We start from the raw sequence: 18,741 nt of genomic DNA, 5'->3' as shown, positions 1-18,741 counted from the left end.
GACTGGTCCCCTTGTTAAGCTATGACTGAGTATCACAATGTTGTATTATAAGACCGACTGGTCCCCTTGTCAAGCTATGACTGAGTATCACAATGTTGTATTATAAGACCGACTGGTCCGTTTATTAAGCTATGACTGAGTATCACAATGTTGTATTATAAGACCGACTGGTACCCTTGTCAAGCTATGACTGAGTGTCGCAATGTTGTATTATAAGACCGACTGGTCCCCTTGTCAAGCTATGAGTGAGTATCGCAATGTTGTATTATAAGACGGACTGGTCCCCTTGTTAAGCAATGACTGAGTACCTCAATGTTGTATTATAAGACCGACTCGTACCCTTGTCAAGCTATGACTGAGTGTCGCAATGTTGTATTATAATACCGACTGGTCCCTTTGTTAAGCTATGACTAAGTATCGCAATGTTGTATTATAAGACCGACTGGTCCCCTTGTTAAGCAATGACTGAGTATCTCAATGTTGTATTATAAGACCGACTGGTCCCCTTGTCAAGCTATGACTGAGTATCACAATGTTGTATTATAAGACTTACTGGTCCGTTTGTTAAGCTATGACTGAGTATCTCAATGTTGTATTATAAGACTGACTGGTCCCTTTGTTAAGCTATGACTAAGTATCGCAATGTTGTATTATAAGACTGACTGGTCCGTTTGTTAAGCTATGACCGAGTATCACAATGTTGTATTATAAGACCGACTGGTCCCTTTGTTAAGCTATGACTAAGTATCACAATGTTGTATTATAAGACTGACTGGTCCGCTTGTCAAGCTATGACTGAGTATCGCAATGTTGTATTATAAGACCGACTGGTCCACTTGTTAAGCAATGACTGAGTATCTCAATGTTGTATTATAAGACTTACTGGTCCGTTGGTTAAGCTATGACTGAGTATCTCAATGTTGTATTATAAGACCGACTGGTCCCTTTGTCAAGGAATGACTGAGTGTCACAATGTTGTATTATAAGACTGACTGGTCCGTTTGTCAAGCTATGACTGAGTATCCCAATGTTGTATTATAAGACTGCCTGGTCCGTTTGTCAAGCTATGACTGAGTATCTCAATATTGTATTATAAGACTGACTGGTCCCCTTGTCAAGCTATGACTAAGTATCTCAATGTTGTATTATAAGACCGACTGGTCCCCTTGTTAAGCTATGACTAAGTATCGCAATGTTGTATTATAAGACTGACTGGTCCCCTTGTCAAGCTATGACTAAGTATCTCAATGTTGTATTATAAGACCGACTGGTCCCCTTGTCAAGCTATTACTCAGTATCTCAGTGTTGTATTATAAGACCGACTGGTCCACTTGTCAAGCTATTACTGAGTATCGCTATGTTGTATTATAAGACCGACTGGTCCGTTTGTCAAGCTATGACTAAGTATCTCAATGTTGTATTATAAGGCCGACTGGTCCCCTTGTCAAGCTATCACTAAGTATCTCAATGTTGTATTATAAGGCCGACTGGTCCCCTTGTCAAGCTATTACTGAGTATCTCAGTGTTGTATTATAAGACTGACTGGTCCATTTGTCAAGCTATTACTGAGTATCGCAATGTTGTATTATAAGACCGACTGGTCCCTTTGTTAAGCTATTACTGAGTATCTCAGTGTTGTATTATAAGACTGACTGGTCCATTTGTCAAGCTATGACTGAGTATCGCAATGTTGTATTATAAGACCGACTGGTCTCTTTGTTAAGCTATTACTGAGTATCTCAGTGTTGTATTATAAGTCTGACTGGTCCCCTTGTCAAGCTATTACTGAGGATCTCAGTGTTGTATTATAAGACCGACTGGTCCATTTGTCAAGCTATTACTGAGTATCGCTATGTTGTATTATAAGACCGACTGGTCCCTTTGTTAAGCTATTACTGAGTCTCTCAGTGTTGTATTATAAGACTGACTGGTCCCCTTGTTAAGCTATGACTGAGTGTCACAATGTTGTATTATAAGACCGACTGGTCCGTTTGTCAAGCTATTACTGACTGAGCGATTTGTTTTGTTTACCAGTACAAAGATGTGACGAAATTGTATACTTCATATGTCATTCCACCCAGTACATTTCGCCTATGGATTGAGAGTGTATCCATACTGTATTGAATATGTTACTGTTAGTGTGTAGATGTAGCCTGCTCTCCTGTTAGGTAAGTATCGGGTCATACCAGGTTATACAGGTAAACAATGTAGATGTAGCCCGCTCTCCTGTTAGGTAAGTATCGGGTCATACCGGGTTATACAGGTAAACAATGTAAATGTAGCCCGCTCTCCCGTTAGGTAAGTATCGGGTCATACCGGGTTATACAGGTAAACAATGTAAATGTAGCCCGCTCTCCCGTTAGGTAAAGTATCGGGTCATACTGGGTTATACAGGTAAACAAGGTAAATGTAGCCCGCTCTCCCGTTAGGTAAGTATCGGGTCATACTGGGTTATACAGGTAAACAAAGTAGATGTAGCCCGCTCTCCCGTTAGGTAAGTATCGGGTCATACCAGGTTATACAGGTAAACAATGTAGATATAGCCCGCTCTCCCGTTAGGTAAAGTATCGGGTCATACCGGGTTATACAGGTAAACAAAGTAAATGTAGCCCGCTCTCCCGTTAGGTAAAGTATCGGGTCATACTGGGTTATACAGGTAAACAAGGTAAATGTAGCCCGCTCTCCCGTTAGGTAAGTATCGGGTCATACTGGGTTATACAGGTAAACAAAGTAGATGTAGCCCGCTCTCCCGTTAGGTAAGTATCGGGTCATACCAGGTTATACAGGTAAACAATGTAGATATAGCCCGCTCTCCCGTTAGGTAAAGTATCGGGTCATACCGGGTTATACAGGTAAACAAAGTAAATGTAGCCCGCTCTCCCGTTAGGTAAAGTATCGGGTCATACTGGGTTATACAGGTAAACAAGGTAAATGTAGCCCGCTCTCCCGTTAGGTAAGTATCGGGTCATACTGGGTTATACAGGTAAACAAAGTAGATGTAGCCCGCTCTCCCGTTAGGTAAGTATCGGGTCATACCAGGTTATACAGGTAAACAATGTAGATATAGCCCGCTCTCCCGTTAGGTAAAGTATCGGGTCATACCGGGTTATACAGGTAAACAAAGTAAATGTAGCCCGCTCTCCCGTTAGGTAAAGTATCGGGTCATACTGGGTTATACAGGTAAACAAGGTAAATGTAGCCCGCTCTCCCGTTAGGTAAGTATCAGGTCATACTGGGTTATACAGGTAAACAAAGTAGATGTAGCCCACTCTCCCGTTAGGTAAGTATCGGGTCATACCAGGTTATACAGGTAAACAATGAAGATATAGCCCGCTCTCCCGTTAGGTAAAGTATCGGGTCATACCGGGTTATACAGGTAAACAAAGTAGATGTAGCCCGCTCTCCCGTTAGGTAAAGTATCGGGTCATACTGGGTTATACAGGTAAACAATGTAGATGTAGCCCGCTCTCCCGTTAGGTAAGTATCGGGTCATACCGGGTTATACAGGTAAACAAGGTAAATGTAGCCCGCGCTCCCGTTAGGTAAGTATCGGGTCATAACGGGTTATACAGGTAAACAATGTAGATGTAGCCCGCTCTCCCGTTAGGTAAGTATCGGGTCATACCGGGTTATACAGGTAAACAATGTAGATGTAGCCCGCTCTCCCGTTAGGTAAGTATCGGGTCATACTGGGTTATACAGGTAAACAAAGTAGATGTAGCCCGCTCTCCCGTTAGTTAAGTATCGGGTCATACCAGGTTATACAGGTAAACAATGTAGACGTAGCCCGCTCTCCCGTTAGGAAAGTATCGGGTCATACCGGGTTATACAGGTAAACAATGTAGATGTAGCCCGCTCTCCCATTAGGTAAGTATCGGGTCATACCGGGTTATACAGGTAAACAAAGTAAATGTAGCCCGCTCTCCCGTTAGGTAAAGTATCGGGTCATACCGGGTTATACAGGTAAACAAGGTAAATGTAGCCCATTCTCCTGTTAGGTAAGTATCGGGTCATACTGGGTTATACAGGTAAACAGGGTAAATGTAGCCCGCTCTCCTGTTAGGTAAGTATCGGGTCATACCGGGTTATACAGGTAAACAGGGTAAATGTAGCCTGCTCTCCCGTTTGTTAAGTATCGGGTCATACTGGGTTATACAGGTAAACAATGTAGATGTAGCCCGCTCTCCCATTAGGTAAGTATCGGGTCATACCGGGTTATACAGGTAAACAAGATAACTCGCTCACTCAGCTATATCTTGACAAAGGGACCAGCAGTTTTGAAACGTTGTGACATGTTTATTACATACATTATTTGTGTATAAAGTTAAACTTTAATATAACATATTTTTAAACTGATGAATCATATTGAAGATTAGAACTTGCCTACTTTTCTATTGGTTAAAAAATAGCAGGGATCAGGAAAGTTTTATTATAATTACACTTACTTTATGTTATACAATGTACAAGAAAAAAGTATAGGCTTGGTTTAGATAAAAGTAAGAATGTTGTCTTTTATTTTGAAAGAACTATTGATTACAGGTAAGGCCATCCTTGAAAAAATGTTTTCAGTTTTCCAACAGACTCCCAAAAAACAGCTCCTACTCAAACTATTTTTGGAACTTTTAATATTTTTTTGCTAAAGAAACATTGAAAGTTAGTGTTTCTATCTAGAAATAGAAAAAAATCCACACTTACTAATCCACGGAAGAAATGGTAGTAGGGAAAGTGCAAAAAATGCTTCAAATGCCCAAGAATATTATATAGTGTTATTTTATATTATATATAAGTGTTAATTAAAAGTATTTGTTATAGAAGTAAAGATGTTCAGCCTCCTTTGTGTTCTTTTCTATAACCTCACTATTAAATTTATTTGCAGTACCGATAAATTAAACGTTGATTCCGGCCATGGCTATCATGTGACCAGAATGATTTAGCACTATAAAGTTGTACATAATGTATAAGAATTGATTGAACAAGGTCTGTTGTTTACGATTTCAGGAAGTCACATCTGATGAAAGGTTCCATGTTGAGCTTCACTTTAGTCCGGGGGCATACACCTGCGGGGAAAAGATACTCGACTTCCCCGTGGGGCGGGGCTACCATACTTTGTCGAAAAAGGAAAAGGTCAGTTGGTGAATTTGCCCATGGCCCTAGTTTTACAGAAAGTCAAGTTTAGGAAAGTGTTATTAACTCGTTCATCCCTGTAGACACATTTGAACTCTTCCAATTCAAAGGTTGGAATAGTTTACTCTGAAATTTTAGGGGTGAATGAGTTAAAGTTAGGAAAAAATGTTAAGGTCTTGATAGGAAAGTATTATTTAGGTGACGAAAAAATCTGCCTTGTGATTGGTTGTAAGTTTCAATTGTTTCAATTGTGACGTCACACCTAGGACAAGTACATGATGTCACAAACTTACGCACTGGAGTCAAAATGGCGGCTTTTTACATTTCAAGGTTGCTTGAAAATTGTCGTTTTACACGAATAATGCCACAAATGTTGATTATGTGATAAAATGGATCTTACACCCGTCTTCATTTCATATGAAATTTATGAAACTCATCACAAATTTTTCATTTTAGCTCGCCAGAGGCTCAGTAAATTGAAAAATTCATAAATTTCATATGAAATGGAAACTCGTTAGATTGTATATTTATTATTTCAGCGTTTAAGTGGTGGAGACGATACTAGTTTGACTGACAAAAAGCTGGGTGGGGACACCTCTAAGTTGACCCCGGGGGATGACTTACAGACAAGGGCCTACTCAGACCATCCCCGCTCTGCACCAATGGTCATCCAAGAAACCTTAGAGGAGTTACAGGAGGCTGACATATTTGATCACCATAGCAACACTGAACCGCCAAAATCTCCGAAGGTATACATCACATGATTTAGCGATACTATAGAGCCAAGTAATTTGATGTCTTAGATCATAACAGTTAATTAAGTAAACAAACGTTAACGGTTAATTAAGTAAGCAAACATGTTGAAATCCTTTCTTGGGAAAATTCAATCGGTCTGATGCGAAGTTATTACTGCTCTAGATGTTAATTTAAATTTGGTAATGATGTTCAATAATCATACTGGCCAACTGTCCCTATTTAGGAGGGAGACTTCCGATTGTGGACCCTTAAATTTAATATTTTCAACCTGCGAGTTTGCATAATCATTCCTATTCAAGATATAACAACTTCATCTGAAAGAACAACTCCAAATATCTCTAGGGGGTGTATACACTCATGTTATTTACAGGTAGGTTTTAATTTTGAGCATGCAGAATCTCCCCAATGGAAATTTTAAAATGTTGTCAAGTATAGATAATAGTGAACTTATCTTAAATAATAATACTCTACTGAACAGATCAGAATAGCTTCATTCTTGGGACTTTCTAGGAGATTTTTTATTTGCGCAACTTATGAGATGCAATGTGTATTGCGGATTTGCGATTGTAATATATATAATAAAATAATATATGATATATTACTTGCCTAAATATGAATCTACTACATGTAGTACAAATACGAGTATTAGTCATTTATTGAGCAAATTACAATCACAATTTAATATGTCATGTGACCCTTTGGTTTCCCTTTATACTAGGCTCTAGAACCAGGGTCTCCTGACCCGAGTGTCCCAGAGTGGGATTGGGGTGACGACGAACAGAAGACTAAAGTATCCATCACAGAGGAGACAGATACTATGTCACCCACAGAAACGGTAATGTTTGTTAGATAAGTCACCCACGGAAACGGTAATGTTAGTTAGATAAGTCACCCACGGAAATGGTAATGTTTGTTAGATAAGTCACCCACGGAAACGGTAATGTTTGTTAGATATGTCACCGACGGAAACGGTAATGTTTGTTAGATAAGTCACCCTTGGAAATGGTAATGTTTGTAAGATAAGTCACCGACGGAAACGTTAATGTTTGTTAGATGAGTCACCGACAGAAACGGTAATGTTTGTTAGATAAGTCACCGACAGAAATGGTAATGTTTGTTTAGATAAGTCACCGACGGAAACGGTAATGTTTGTTAGATATGTCACCGACGGAAACGGCAATGTTTGTTAGATATGTCACCGACGGAAACGGAAATGTTTGTTAGATAAGGCACCCACGGAAACGGTACTGTTTGTTAGATAAGTCGCCGACAGAAACGGTAATGTTTGTTTAGATACGTCACCGACGGAAACGGAAATGTTTGTTAGATAAGCCACCGACAGAAATGGTAATGTTTGTAAGATAAGTCACCGACGGGAACGGTAATGTTTGTTAGACAAGTCACCGACAGAAACCGTAATGTTTGTTAGATACGTCACCGACGGAAACGGTCATGTTTGTAAGACAGGTCACCGACGGAAACGGAAATGTTTGTTAGATAAGCCACCGACAGAAATGGTAATTTTTTTTTAGATAAGTCACCGACGGGAACGGTAATGTTTGTTAGATATGTCACCGACGGAAACGGAAATGTTTGTTAGATAAGACACCCGCGGAACCGGTAATGTTTGTAAGACAGGTCACCGACGGAAACGGAAATGTTTGTTAGATAAGCCACCGACAGAAATGGTAATTTTTTTTTAGATAAGTCACCCACGGTAACGGTAATGTTTGTTAGACAAGTCACCGACAGAAACCGTAATGTTTGTTAGATATGTCACCGACGGAAACGGGAATGTTTGTTAGATAAGGCACCGAAAGAAATGGTAATGTTTGTAAGATAAGTCACCGACGGAAGCGGTAATCTTTGTTAGATAAGTCACCGACGGAAACGGTAATGTTTGTTTAGATAAGTCACCGACAGAAATGGTAATGTTTGTTTAGATAAGTCACCGACAGAAACGGTTATGTTTGTTAGATAAGTCACCGACAGAAACGGTAATGTTTGTTAGATAAGTCGCCGACGGAAACGGTAATGTTTGTTAGATAAGTCACCCATGGAAACGGTAATGTTTGTTAGATAAGTCACCCACGGAAACGATAATGTTTGTTAGATAAGTCACCCACGGAAACAGTAATGTTTGTTAGATAAGTCACCGAGGGAACCGTAATGTTTGTTAGATATGTCATGTGACCCTTTGGTTTCCCTTTACACTAGGTTCGAGAACCAGGGTCTCCTGACCAGAGTGTCCCGGAGTGGGATTGGGGTGACGATGAACAGAAGACTAAAGTATCCATCACAGAGGAGACAGATACTATGTCACCCACGGAAACGGTATTGTTTGTTAGATATGTCACCCACGGAAACGGTAATGTTTGTTAGATAAGTCGCCCACAGAACCGTAATGTTTGTTAGATAAGTCACCCACGGAACGGTAATGTTTGTTAGATAAGTCACCCACGGAAACGGTAATGTTTGTTAGATAAGTCGCCCACAGAACCGTAATGTTTGTTAGATAAGTCGCCCACAGAACCGTAATGTTTGTTAGATAAGTCACCCACAGAACCGTAATGTTTGTTAGATAAGTCACCCACGGAAGCGTAATGTTTGTTAGATAAGTCGCCCACAAAACCGTAATGTTTGTTAGATAAGTCGCCCACAGAACCGTAATGTTTGTTAGATAAGTCGCCCACAGAACCGTAATGTTTGTTAGATAAGTCACCCACGGAACCGTAATGTTTGTTAGATAAGTCACCCACAGAACCGTAATGTTTGTTAGATAAGTCACCCACGGAACCGTAATGTTTGTTTAGATAAGTCAGCCATGGAACCGTAATGTTTGTTTAGATAAGTCAGCCACGGAAAATGAAAATATTTGTTTAGATAATTAGTCACCCATTGAAACGGAAAATGTTTGTTTGGATAAAAAGTCACCCAGGGAAACCGTAGTGTTTTTAGCTTACCTGGCCCGAAGCTCACCTTTAAACAACTTCTCCTCAGTAACTAAGAGATTGATATCAACCATATTTGACAGGAAGCATCCCTAGGTGGTGGAGATTCAAAATTGTACAAATAGTTGGGCTGACCCCCCAGGGGGCTGAGGGGCTGGGCCAAAAGGGGTCAATTTGGCTATATTGCCACAAACGACTTCTGTAGAACTGTGCACTGGATATCAATTATATTTAATCAAAAGCATTCTTGGGAGGCAGGGATTCAAAATTGAACAAGTGGTGGGGCTGAACCCCCAGGGGGCTGAGGGGCGGGGGCCAAAAAGGGTATTTGGCTACATTGCTTTAAGCAACTTCTTCTCTGGAACTAGGAAGTGGATATCAACCATATTTGACTGGAAGCATCCCTAGGTGGTGGTGATTCAAAATTGTACAAATGGTGGGGCTGACACCCCAGGGGGCTTAGGGGCGAGGCCAAAAAGAGTCAATTAGGCTATATTACTTTAAGCGACTTCTTCTTTGGAACTAAGAATTGAATATTAATCATATTTGATTAAAAGCATTCATGGGAGGCAGGAATTCAAAATTGAACAAATGTTGTGGCTGACCCCCGAGGGGGGTTTGGTTATGTTGCTTTAAGCGACTTCTTCTCTAGAACTAAGAGATGGATATCAGCCATATTTGACTGGAAGCATCCCTAGGTGGTGGGGATTCAAAATTGTACAAATGGTGGGTCTGAGGACAGGGCCAAAAGGGGGCAATTTGGCTATATTGCTATAAACAAATTCTTCTGTAGAACCATGCCATGGATATTTATCATATTTGATCGGAAACATTCATGGGAGGCAGGGATTCAAAATTGTACAAATGGTGGGGCTGACCCCCCGGGCTAAAGGGTGGGGCCAAAAAAATTGTATTACTTGGAAATGATTGAGATCTCCACCATATAACCATGGTATACAATTGCTGAGTATAAAGAGAAGAATGCACATTTGCTTCCAGGATGGCCCTAGGGTCTTGCCCCACCCTTGGAGACATAGTTCCTGGGCTATAACTTTAAAACTGTTGAGATCCCCACCCCGAAACTATATATACAAATGCTGGGCATAAAGAGACGAATGCAGTCATGATATCAGAATAGACCCTGGGATCTGACCGAACCCCTAGGGACCTAGTTTCTTAATCACAGCTTGGAAACAGTTGAGAGACCCACCCTATAACCGTATATACAATTGCTGGGTATTAAAAGATGATTGCACATATGCTTCCAGGATGGCCTTGGAGACTGCCCCACCCTTGGAGACTTAACCCCTGGGTCATAACTTTGAAATGGTTAAGATCCCCACCCCAAAACTATATATACAATTATTGGGCGTAAAGAGACGAATGCAGTCATGATATTAGAACTGACCCCAGGGTATGGCCCACCCTTGCAGACTTAACCCCTGGACCATAACTTTGAAACGGTTGAGATCCCCACCCCAAAACTATATATTCAAATTCTGGGCAAAAAGAGACAAATGCAGTCATAATATTAGAATTGATCCTGGGGTCTGGCCACAACCCTAGGGGCCTAGTTTCTGAGTCAAAGCTTGGAAACAGTTGAGATCCCCACCCCATAACCATACATAAATTGCTGGGCATGAAAAATCTAATACAGATATGCTACATGCATATTCCCTTGATCTCATTTGTGACAGCACAGTAATTATGTAAGAAATACAAATCTTTAGTTATGCAATTCTTATGCAATAACATTTGCCATTGTGGCGATAACATTTGACATATCGAGGTTTGATTAATGATCAAGATTCCCTTTTCAGAATTCCTACATGAAACTGGGTACATGTAATTGTTTATTAAAGGAAAATGAAGAGCAAAGAAGGTAAAAGATAATCTTTCGTAGATTTGATAAAGATCCTTTCATTGTGAGTGCGATGAATCCTTCAAAGATCTTGTGTTTGTATTTTTGCAGGCCGAGAGTGATAAAGACGCCACCAATAAAGATGGAACAGGTGCAGCAACACCTGTCGGTACTTCTCAACCAATAGAAATACAGGCCCCAAAGGTCAAAGGTCAGTATTTTATCAGGAAGTATTTTTGGTCGCAACTCATTCACCCTTAAGGACACATTTGAACTCCAACAATTCAAAGGTTGGAATAGTTCATTATGAAATTTCAGGGGTGAATGAGTAAAACTTTTTTTTATATTAATCTACCTTTATAAGAATATACAAGAAGCATAATTTATGTATACCTAAAACCACAAAAGGGCTATATTTTGTTGTCAGAGATATTTCATTTAATAAAATTCACTTGGTCCTGTCAGATACATAAAGTTAATTAGAATAAAATTATACATAGGACTTAACAAATTAGAATATGAATAAGAATTTTGATAAATACATCAGGTACTAAACATTGACAAGGTTTGATGATAATCATGATTTTAGAACGTGATCAGGTTGATTAAAAAAGATTGGTTATGATGGGCAGGTACTTTTTGGGTGAAAAAATATTGAGATTTGTTTGGGGGAAAAATGTCAAGCTGGACTGACAGGTACCTAGTTCAATATTGAAGATTACCTAAATAAACTCGGGTATTTAATAAGGTTAGGGAAACTATCGCACAAAGCCTAATCCTTGATTAGGCCTAATTAAGTGTCAACACTTTGAGTACGAGGAGATCTGGTAGTCTTTAAATTGTAATACTCTGCATGATTGTTAAAAATTCCCTTGCATCACTAATGATGATTTCTGTAGAAATTTTGGTTCAGCATTGTCAACAGATTTGATCTAGACCCAGTGCTTTCTGCATTAGATATGTTACTAACACTCTTTCATGGGGAAGGAAAAATACTGAAACATGTCCACTAATGTCATGATAGTTCAGGTAATGTAGTGGATAGCACACTTGCCTTTCACCAAAATGGCCGAGGTTCGACTCCGCGATCGAATGTGAAATGATATAGGGTCACCTGCCCGACCACATGAGTGTGACATGTGGGTACTCCAGTTTCCTCCCCCGCACGCTAATATCCGGGCCAACAATAAACTAATAGAACTTTTTTCACAATTGTTGTAAAATATTTTTTTTTTTTTTTTTTTAAATTCATGGTTTTGAAATAACAGCATATTAGGGAGGGAGTTGTGTTTGCAGAGAATCAATGTCTGTTTTTCTATAATTTGTTCAAAATATTGTTTTGTAAAATCTATTATTATGATATTTATGAGGAATAAAGTTACAGTCCATGATATTTTTGTTACTTAAATTTCAATTTTTTGTTACACAATTCTTATAGTAGTTTCTTTTTAGCCACCATCATCTGATGGAGGGCTATTCAAATCACCCTGCGTCCGTGGTCCATTGTCTGTCCTTAAACAATTCTTGTTATCCGTATTTCTCAAGAAGCACCAAAGGGATCTTTCTCAAATTTTATATGTAGGTTCCCCTTGGTCCTTAGCTGTGCAGGGCAACTTTTTAGACTGATCGGATAAACAACATGGCCAACAGGCAGCCATCTTGGATTTTGATAGTGAATGTTTGTTATCGCTTTTTCTCGGGAAGTACCAGAGGGATCTTTCTCAAATGTTATATGTAGGTTCCCCTTGTTCCTTTGTTGTGCAGCAGTGCAGCAGTGCCTGAAATGGACGGTCACCTGCTCGCCAATGGCGGTTAAAGTCTTGTTCGAGGGACCAAAAGTTGTCAAAAGTGAGGTCACTGGCCCAACAAAAATAGTTTGGGCGACTGTCAAAAAATTAATGAATAAAAGAAAAGATAGTCCCTTCCACACTAACTGGGAGGCAGTACATTTTTCAGTTGTCATTACTTCGATTTTAATCAAACTGTCCCTGATTTAGAAAATGTGTTGATTTTAATTTTCATATTTTCTATATAAATACTGCCAGGGTGTCTTCTTTGAGGTGCAAGCTTTGTGTATTTCTTTTTGGGAAGACCTGAATGGAGTGGATCATGTCAGGTTTTAACTAGGGTTGAAGAATTAAAAATATAATGTTTTATTGTTTTACATATTACAAACATTGTCATGTTATATATGTTATTTAAATGTGCTGAAGCATTGTGCTAAATGCTGTGGAAATATTTCTTCCCAAAATTATTTGCCAGTGCTTCAAATTTTTTATTCGTCCAAAAAAAATTTTGGGGCCATCCAATGCAGGTTCCCTACTATCCTTTATTGTTCTTGTTTACTTTTGAAACTGATCAGATAAACAAAATGGCCCACCGACAGCCATCTTTGATTTTTGACATTGAAGGTTTGTTAGTACTATTTCTCAAGAATAACTTCAGGGATCTTTCTCAAATTTAATATGTAGATTCCCCATGATCCCTCGTTGTGCATGTTATATTTTGAGACTGATCATAAAAACAAAATGGCTAAAGGAAGAACTAAACAGATCTTTCTCATATTGCAATGATCAATTCTATTTCTTTCACATTCAGTACTGTACTAGTAAATATGTGAAATGACAAACTCACTTTGAAGGTTGGCTTTCATACACATCAGTATTAACTTTAGATCAAAAGTTACCTCAAGGTGCATTTGCTGTTAACATGATTCGATCAAACAGATAAGAGGAAAGAAGAGAAAAGATCGAACTGACAAAGAACTAATGAAGGTGGTACAATGGTGGGCACCAAGATCCCTATGGGATCTCTTGTTTCTTAATAATATATATTTTTTTAATTCTACTGATTTTCGTTTTCCTGAAGTTGTTTGGTACATAATTTATCGGTTTTTCAAGACTTTGAAAATCTGTAAATTATCTTCTGTGTTAGGGGGGATGTCTTGCTCAGTTTTAATACACCTGGCAAAAATTGCATCTGAGCTGCTTATGACATGGTGCAGTATCCGACCTCCATGTTGTTAGCCCTTTTTCTTTAAATGACTTCTTCTGAAGAACCATAAGGTCAACAGTGTATATGTTTGCATGAAGCTTGCTGGGGTGAAGGGCGGTTAATTTTTAGCTTACTTTGCCCGAAGCTGCGGTGTCTGTCGTCCGTCCGTCTTGTCAACATTTTCTTTTGAATGACTTCTTCTGAAGAAGAACTGGAGGACCCAGGGTCATGCTATTTGACCAGTAGGTACCTAGGAATGATTGCTATAAAGTTTCCTCATTAAAATGACCTTGACCTAATTTCAAGGTCACAGGGGTCAAATATGTTAAAAACTTCAAACAACAATATCTTAAGAACCATTTACTAGAAAAATGTCAGGTGGTTGGGGCGCGAAGTGAATAGTGCATTTGCCTTTTACCAAGAGGGCCCTGGTTTCATTCCCTGACCAGACCCTAAAAGGTATACAGTCATGGAAAGATGCTGGACCATGATCTCTGGGTGATCTGTTTTCCCAAAAAAAGAACCCTAGCATTCCCCTGTGAGAATAGGAGGGATTATAATTAAGTTTTCATCTGTAATCTATTCCATAAAAGAATCGGTAAAGTATTGTATAGTTCATGTTATTTAACAACTAATAACGTAGATATTTTTTTTTAATAATTTTATTTGATCTGTCACCTGCAGGGATGAAAGTTCTGTGACATAAATGATAAATTTCCACTATGACCTTTATAGTATTTTGATTGTTTGATGATAGCTGTTCAGCTTTAAATTTAATTTTCCATCATCATCAAATTACTGGTGAGCAATACAGGCTAAGTGGGCCTCTTGTTTATAATATAATTGACCATCCGAGAACAGTTATAAGTAAGGCATTGAAATGTTGAACTATGTTTTTTCTTCGTTGGAAAAGCTTACTCAAGGGAGATTATTCTGCCAATTTTGGCTTTTAAGCCAGGTAAGACTGCACATTGCACTGATGATACGTGTTTGTAACAGTAAGTTTATATAACAAACACACACTGCATGTAATAAAAGGGTTCGTACAGAGTTTGGAAAGTGATTAAATTTCGTCAATCCCAAAAAATACGTTTACTACCAGGTTATTTTGGCTGGAAAAGTGTTTGAATTTTTAAGGCTCAAACAGTGTAAATTATTATTTGGTTATTTTTGCTATTAACCCTTTCACCCCTATGCAACTTTAGTAGACTCTACCATGCTTTGATCTGGATGAGTACATTATGGTCGGCAGTGGTGAAAGGGTTAAGTGCTTGTATCTTTGTACCAAATTTCTGTACTGACCCTGATCATCATTGGCTGTACTACTGTAAACGTGGTTATTTACGCTGGGTGAAAATTACGCGATTTGAAGGTCAAAACTATACGCGCAGGAGCAATTTACGCGGTCGCGGTCGACCGGCGTTTACTCTGCGTAGTTATCTCCCTTACTTAACGAAATGTGTACAGGTAAAAATACTAATGTATGTGTGTGTATTATACCAGCTGATCTCGTAATCAAGCACGTTTTCCAAATAACAATGAACCTCAATGCACTCGGTATATTTATGACTTTCTCTGTGTCTTTAAATAGATTTACAAATTTGTTGTTCATTAAAAAAACCTTCAATTCATCAAGTAGTTTATTTCAGTTGTTATTGTTTTTATTTTATACCATTACAAGACAATGTACGTTAATTAGTAATACGTTAACAAAGCAATAGTACAGGAGGACATCACACACACACACGTACCAATAGCTATCAGAGTTGTCTTTCCTTACACTATCGACTAAACCATACGCGCGGGGGAAATTTACGATCCAACTACGCGTAATAAGCGTAAGTTTCCCCCCGCGTGTAATATTCCACGTTTACAGTATATAGTATAACTATTGTACTGCTTTTAGATTACCTGATAACGATACAAACATTGTGCACTTGGGCTTTCAAAGTTACTGCTGCAATGCAGTGGGCTGTGAGGCAATTTTTATACGAAAATGTATCACGAAAATGTATCAAATTGATCAAATTCAACAAGTAAACATGTGTCTGATATAATTAGTAGATAAATTGTGCTTGGTCTTGTGTGACATTTTAGGATATTGACTAGATAAAGTTTAGTCCTTTAAGTTGGCGTTGTTTAATATCTCACCAGGGTGCAGTTGTTCAAGGACTGACTAGTTTAATGATAGTTAAACACAATTTTTTATCTTATTTTCAAAAAAATTGAACTGAAGAGATTATTTCTGCCTGTATATGATTCAAAACAATCATGCAAAGACAAAAGATAAAAAAGTTTTTAAAAAGAAAGAAGTTTGAAAATTTGCGTTAACAATGTTTGAAGCTTATCAGATACAAACACAGTGTTCCTGGAGTTAAAATACAATAGAACTGATATCTTTGATCATTAATAAATTCTATCCCTTTCTAAAGGATATAAATTTGTCAATTTCTCAATTGACATATTGTGTATTGGGAATTGTGTATTGAGATATCATTGCAAAAATAATGGTGTTTGTTAAGTCTTTAAGGTGCAACTAAGTAAAACAGGACAACTACTGGCCTGATTTAGAATGTCTCAATTTAATCCACTTTTACCACTACAAGTGGAAAATCCATGTATTTTATATCTTGAAAAAGAAATTTAATTCGAAGATTAAAATGTATGATTAATTTGGTAACCCTGTACCTACATGTTGTTGTTTTAAACGCATGATTAGCTCAGTGTTGTGATCTTAAAATACCGTAAAATCATAAATATTTGTGGGACATTAAATTTCGTTTATTTCATGGATAACAAAAATCCACGAAATTAAATTCCCATGAAAACATAAATTTGGTATGATATAGATAAGGGAAAATCAGAAATCAGCAAAATATAATGTCCTTGAAACAGGCTAGTATATGAAAACCACGTAATTTTAACCCCACCAAAATAAATGATTCTACAGTAAGTATATAGGCCTTTGGTGTTTGCTTTTGTTCTCATTAGCTTAAAGATAATATTTATAATATTTATAAAATACATAATTCCCATCATAGTACTACACGTAGCAGCTCAGCATGTTATCTGTGCTAAATTTATGGTTTTTACTTTTATTTTAAACTTTGTATTGAATTTTTAGGTCACCTGAGACAAAGTCTCAAGTGACCTATATTGCGATCGCCTTTTGTCCGTCGTCGTACGTCGTCCGTCCGTAAACAATTTACATTTTCGACTTCTTCTCCAAAACCCCTGAACCAATTTCAATGAAATTTTGCAGGGACCTTCCATGGCCAAAGGTCAACAAAAATAGTGGCCGGTTTAGTCCCAAGCCCCCAGGGGCCTGAGGGGCGGGGCCAAAAAGGGTCAAATTGACTAAAATTTCAAAAAAATTCTTCTCAAGACCCAGATATGGTAGAATCAAATACTCTTCATATATGGAAGGGTCTTAAGGTGCTTAATCAAAATTGTGAATTTCTTGACCCTGGGGTCTCACGTTTCCCCTCTGGGGAGGGGGTAAACTTTACTATAGTTTATATAGGGAAATCACATTTTGGACCAACATTTGTTTAATTTCCATTGGAAGTAATTCAATTTGGGTTAGCATTATCAGTATTAGGTAGCAGTTTGATAGTAAGCACATATCAGCCCTGACTGACCCCCAGGGGCTGATGGGTGGGGCCAAAAAGGGTTGAATTGACTGAAATTTCAAAAATCTTCTTCTCAAGACCCAGATATGGTAGAATCAAATGCTCTTCATAGATGGAAGGGTCTTATGGTGCTTTACCGAAATTATGAATTTCATGACCCTGGGGTCTCATGTTTCCCCTGGGGAGGGGGTAAACTTTACTATAGTTTATATAGGGAAATCACATTTTGGACCAACATTTGTTTAATTAATAATATAATGAGAATGACAACACAATTTTACAATGGAGTACATCAATGCGAGAGAAGAATGTTTCAATTTGACCATATATTTGTTGAACTCAGATTCTGCATTGAAGAGCAAAGATATACTTGTGTTTGATTATATTATGCTGATATGTCTATTACAACTGCAGTACCAATACATACCTATTGCAAAAAAGACCCTTTGTTATCTTATACACATAACATATTACTAATTGGGTCATCATTAATCCAATGTGCATGTTGAGCAAAGATAAAACCTGAGAACCCTTAATCTGAAAGTAGACATCTACTTTACCACTAGACTTCTACTTTACCACTAGACATTTACTTTACCACTAGACATTTACTTTACAACTAGACACTTACTTTACCACTGGATTTCTACTTTACAACTAGACACTTACTTTACCACGAGACATTTACTTTACCACTAGACACTTACTTTACCACTAGATTTCTACTTTACCACTAGACACTTACTTTACCATGAGACATTTACTTTACCACTAGACATTTACTTTACCACTAGACATCTACTTTACCACTATATATTCACTTTACCATGAGACATTTACTTTACTACTTTACATCTACTTTACCACTATACATCTACTTTTCCACTAGACTTCTACTTTACCACTAGACATCTACTTTAACACTAGACATTTACTTTACCACTATACATCTACTTTACCACTATACATCTACTTTACCACTAGACACTTACTTTACCATGATACATTTACTTTATCACTAGACACTGACTTTACCACTAGATTTTTACTTTACCACTAGACACTTACTTTACCATGAGACACTTACTTTACCATGATACATTTACTTTACCACTAGACATTTACTTTACCACTAGACATTTATTTTACCACTAGACATCTACTTTACCACTAGATTTCTACTTCACCACTAGACACTTACTTACCACGAGACATTTACTTTACCACTAGACATCTACTTTACCACTAGACATTTACTTTACCACTAAACATTTACTTTACAACTAAACACTTACTTTACCACTAAACATTTACTTTACAACTAGACACTTACTTTACCACTTGATTTCTACTTTACAACTAGACACTTACTTTACCACTAGATTTCTACTTTACAACTAGACACTTACTTTACCACTAGACA

The 18,741-nt window shown here is 38.0% G+C and overlaps 1 protein-coding gene across 1 annotated transcript in view; it reads left to right on the top strand.

Annotated features, from left to right (window-relative positions):
* LOC110458782 overlaps positions 1-18,741 on the top strand; it is a 70,859-nt gene that overhangs the window by 15,648 nt on the left and 36,470 nt on the right. The window contains exons 8-13 of the mRNA XM_021510690.1: positions 4,999-5,124; positions 5,664-5,873; positions 6,599-6,715; positions 8,098-8,214; positions 10,804-10,903; positions 14,600-14,644. Of these exons, the coding sequence (XP_021366365.1) occupies positions 4,999-5,124; positions 5,664-5,873; positions 6,599-6,715; positions 8,098-8,214; positions 10,804-10,903; positions 14,600-14,644 (715 nt within the window). The remainder of the gene's footprint in view (positions 1-4,998; positions 5,125-5,663; positions 5,874-6,598; positions 6,716-8,097; positions 8,215-10,803; positions 10,904-14,599; positions 14,645-18,741) is intronic.

This window comes from Mizuhopecten yessoensis, unplaced genomic scaffold (assembly GCF_002113885.1).
Source record: "Mizuhopecten yessoensis strain PY_sf001 unplaced genomic scaffold, ASM211388v2 scaffold9767, whole genome shotgun sequence".
NCBI classification, from domain to species: Eukaryota; Metazoa; Mollusca; class Bivalvia; order Pectinida; family Pectinidae; genus Mizuhopecten; species Mizuhopecten yessoensis.
Note: the sequence above shows the minus strand (reverse complement) of the source record. Positions and strands in the feature narration are given on the sequence as shown.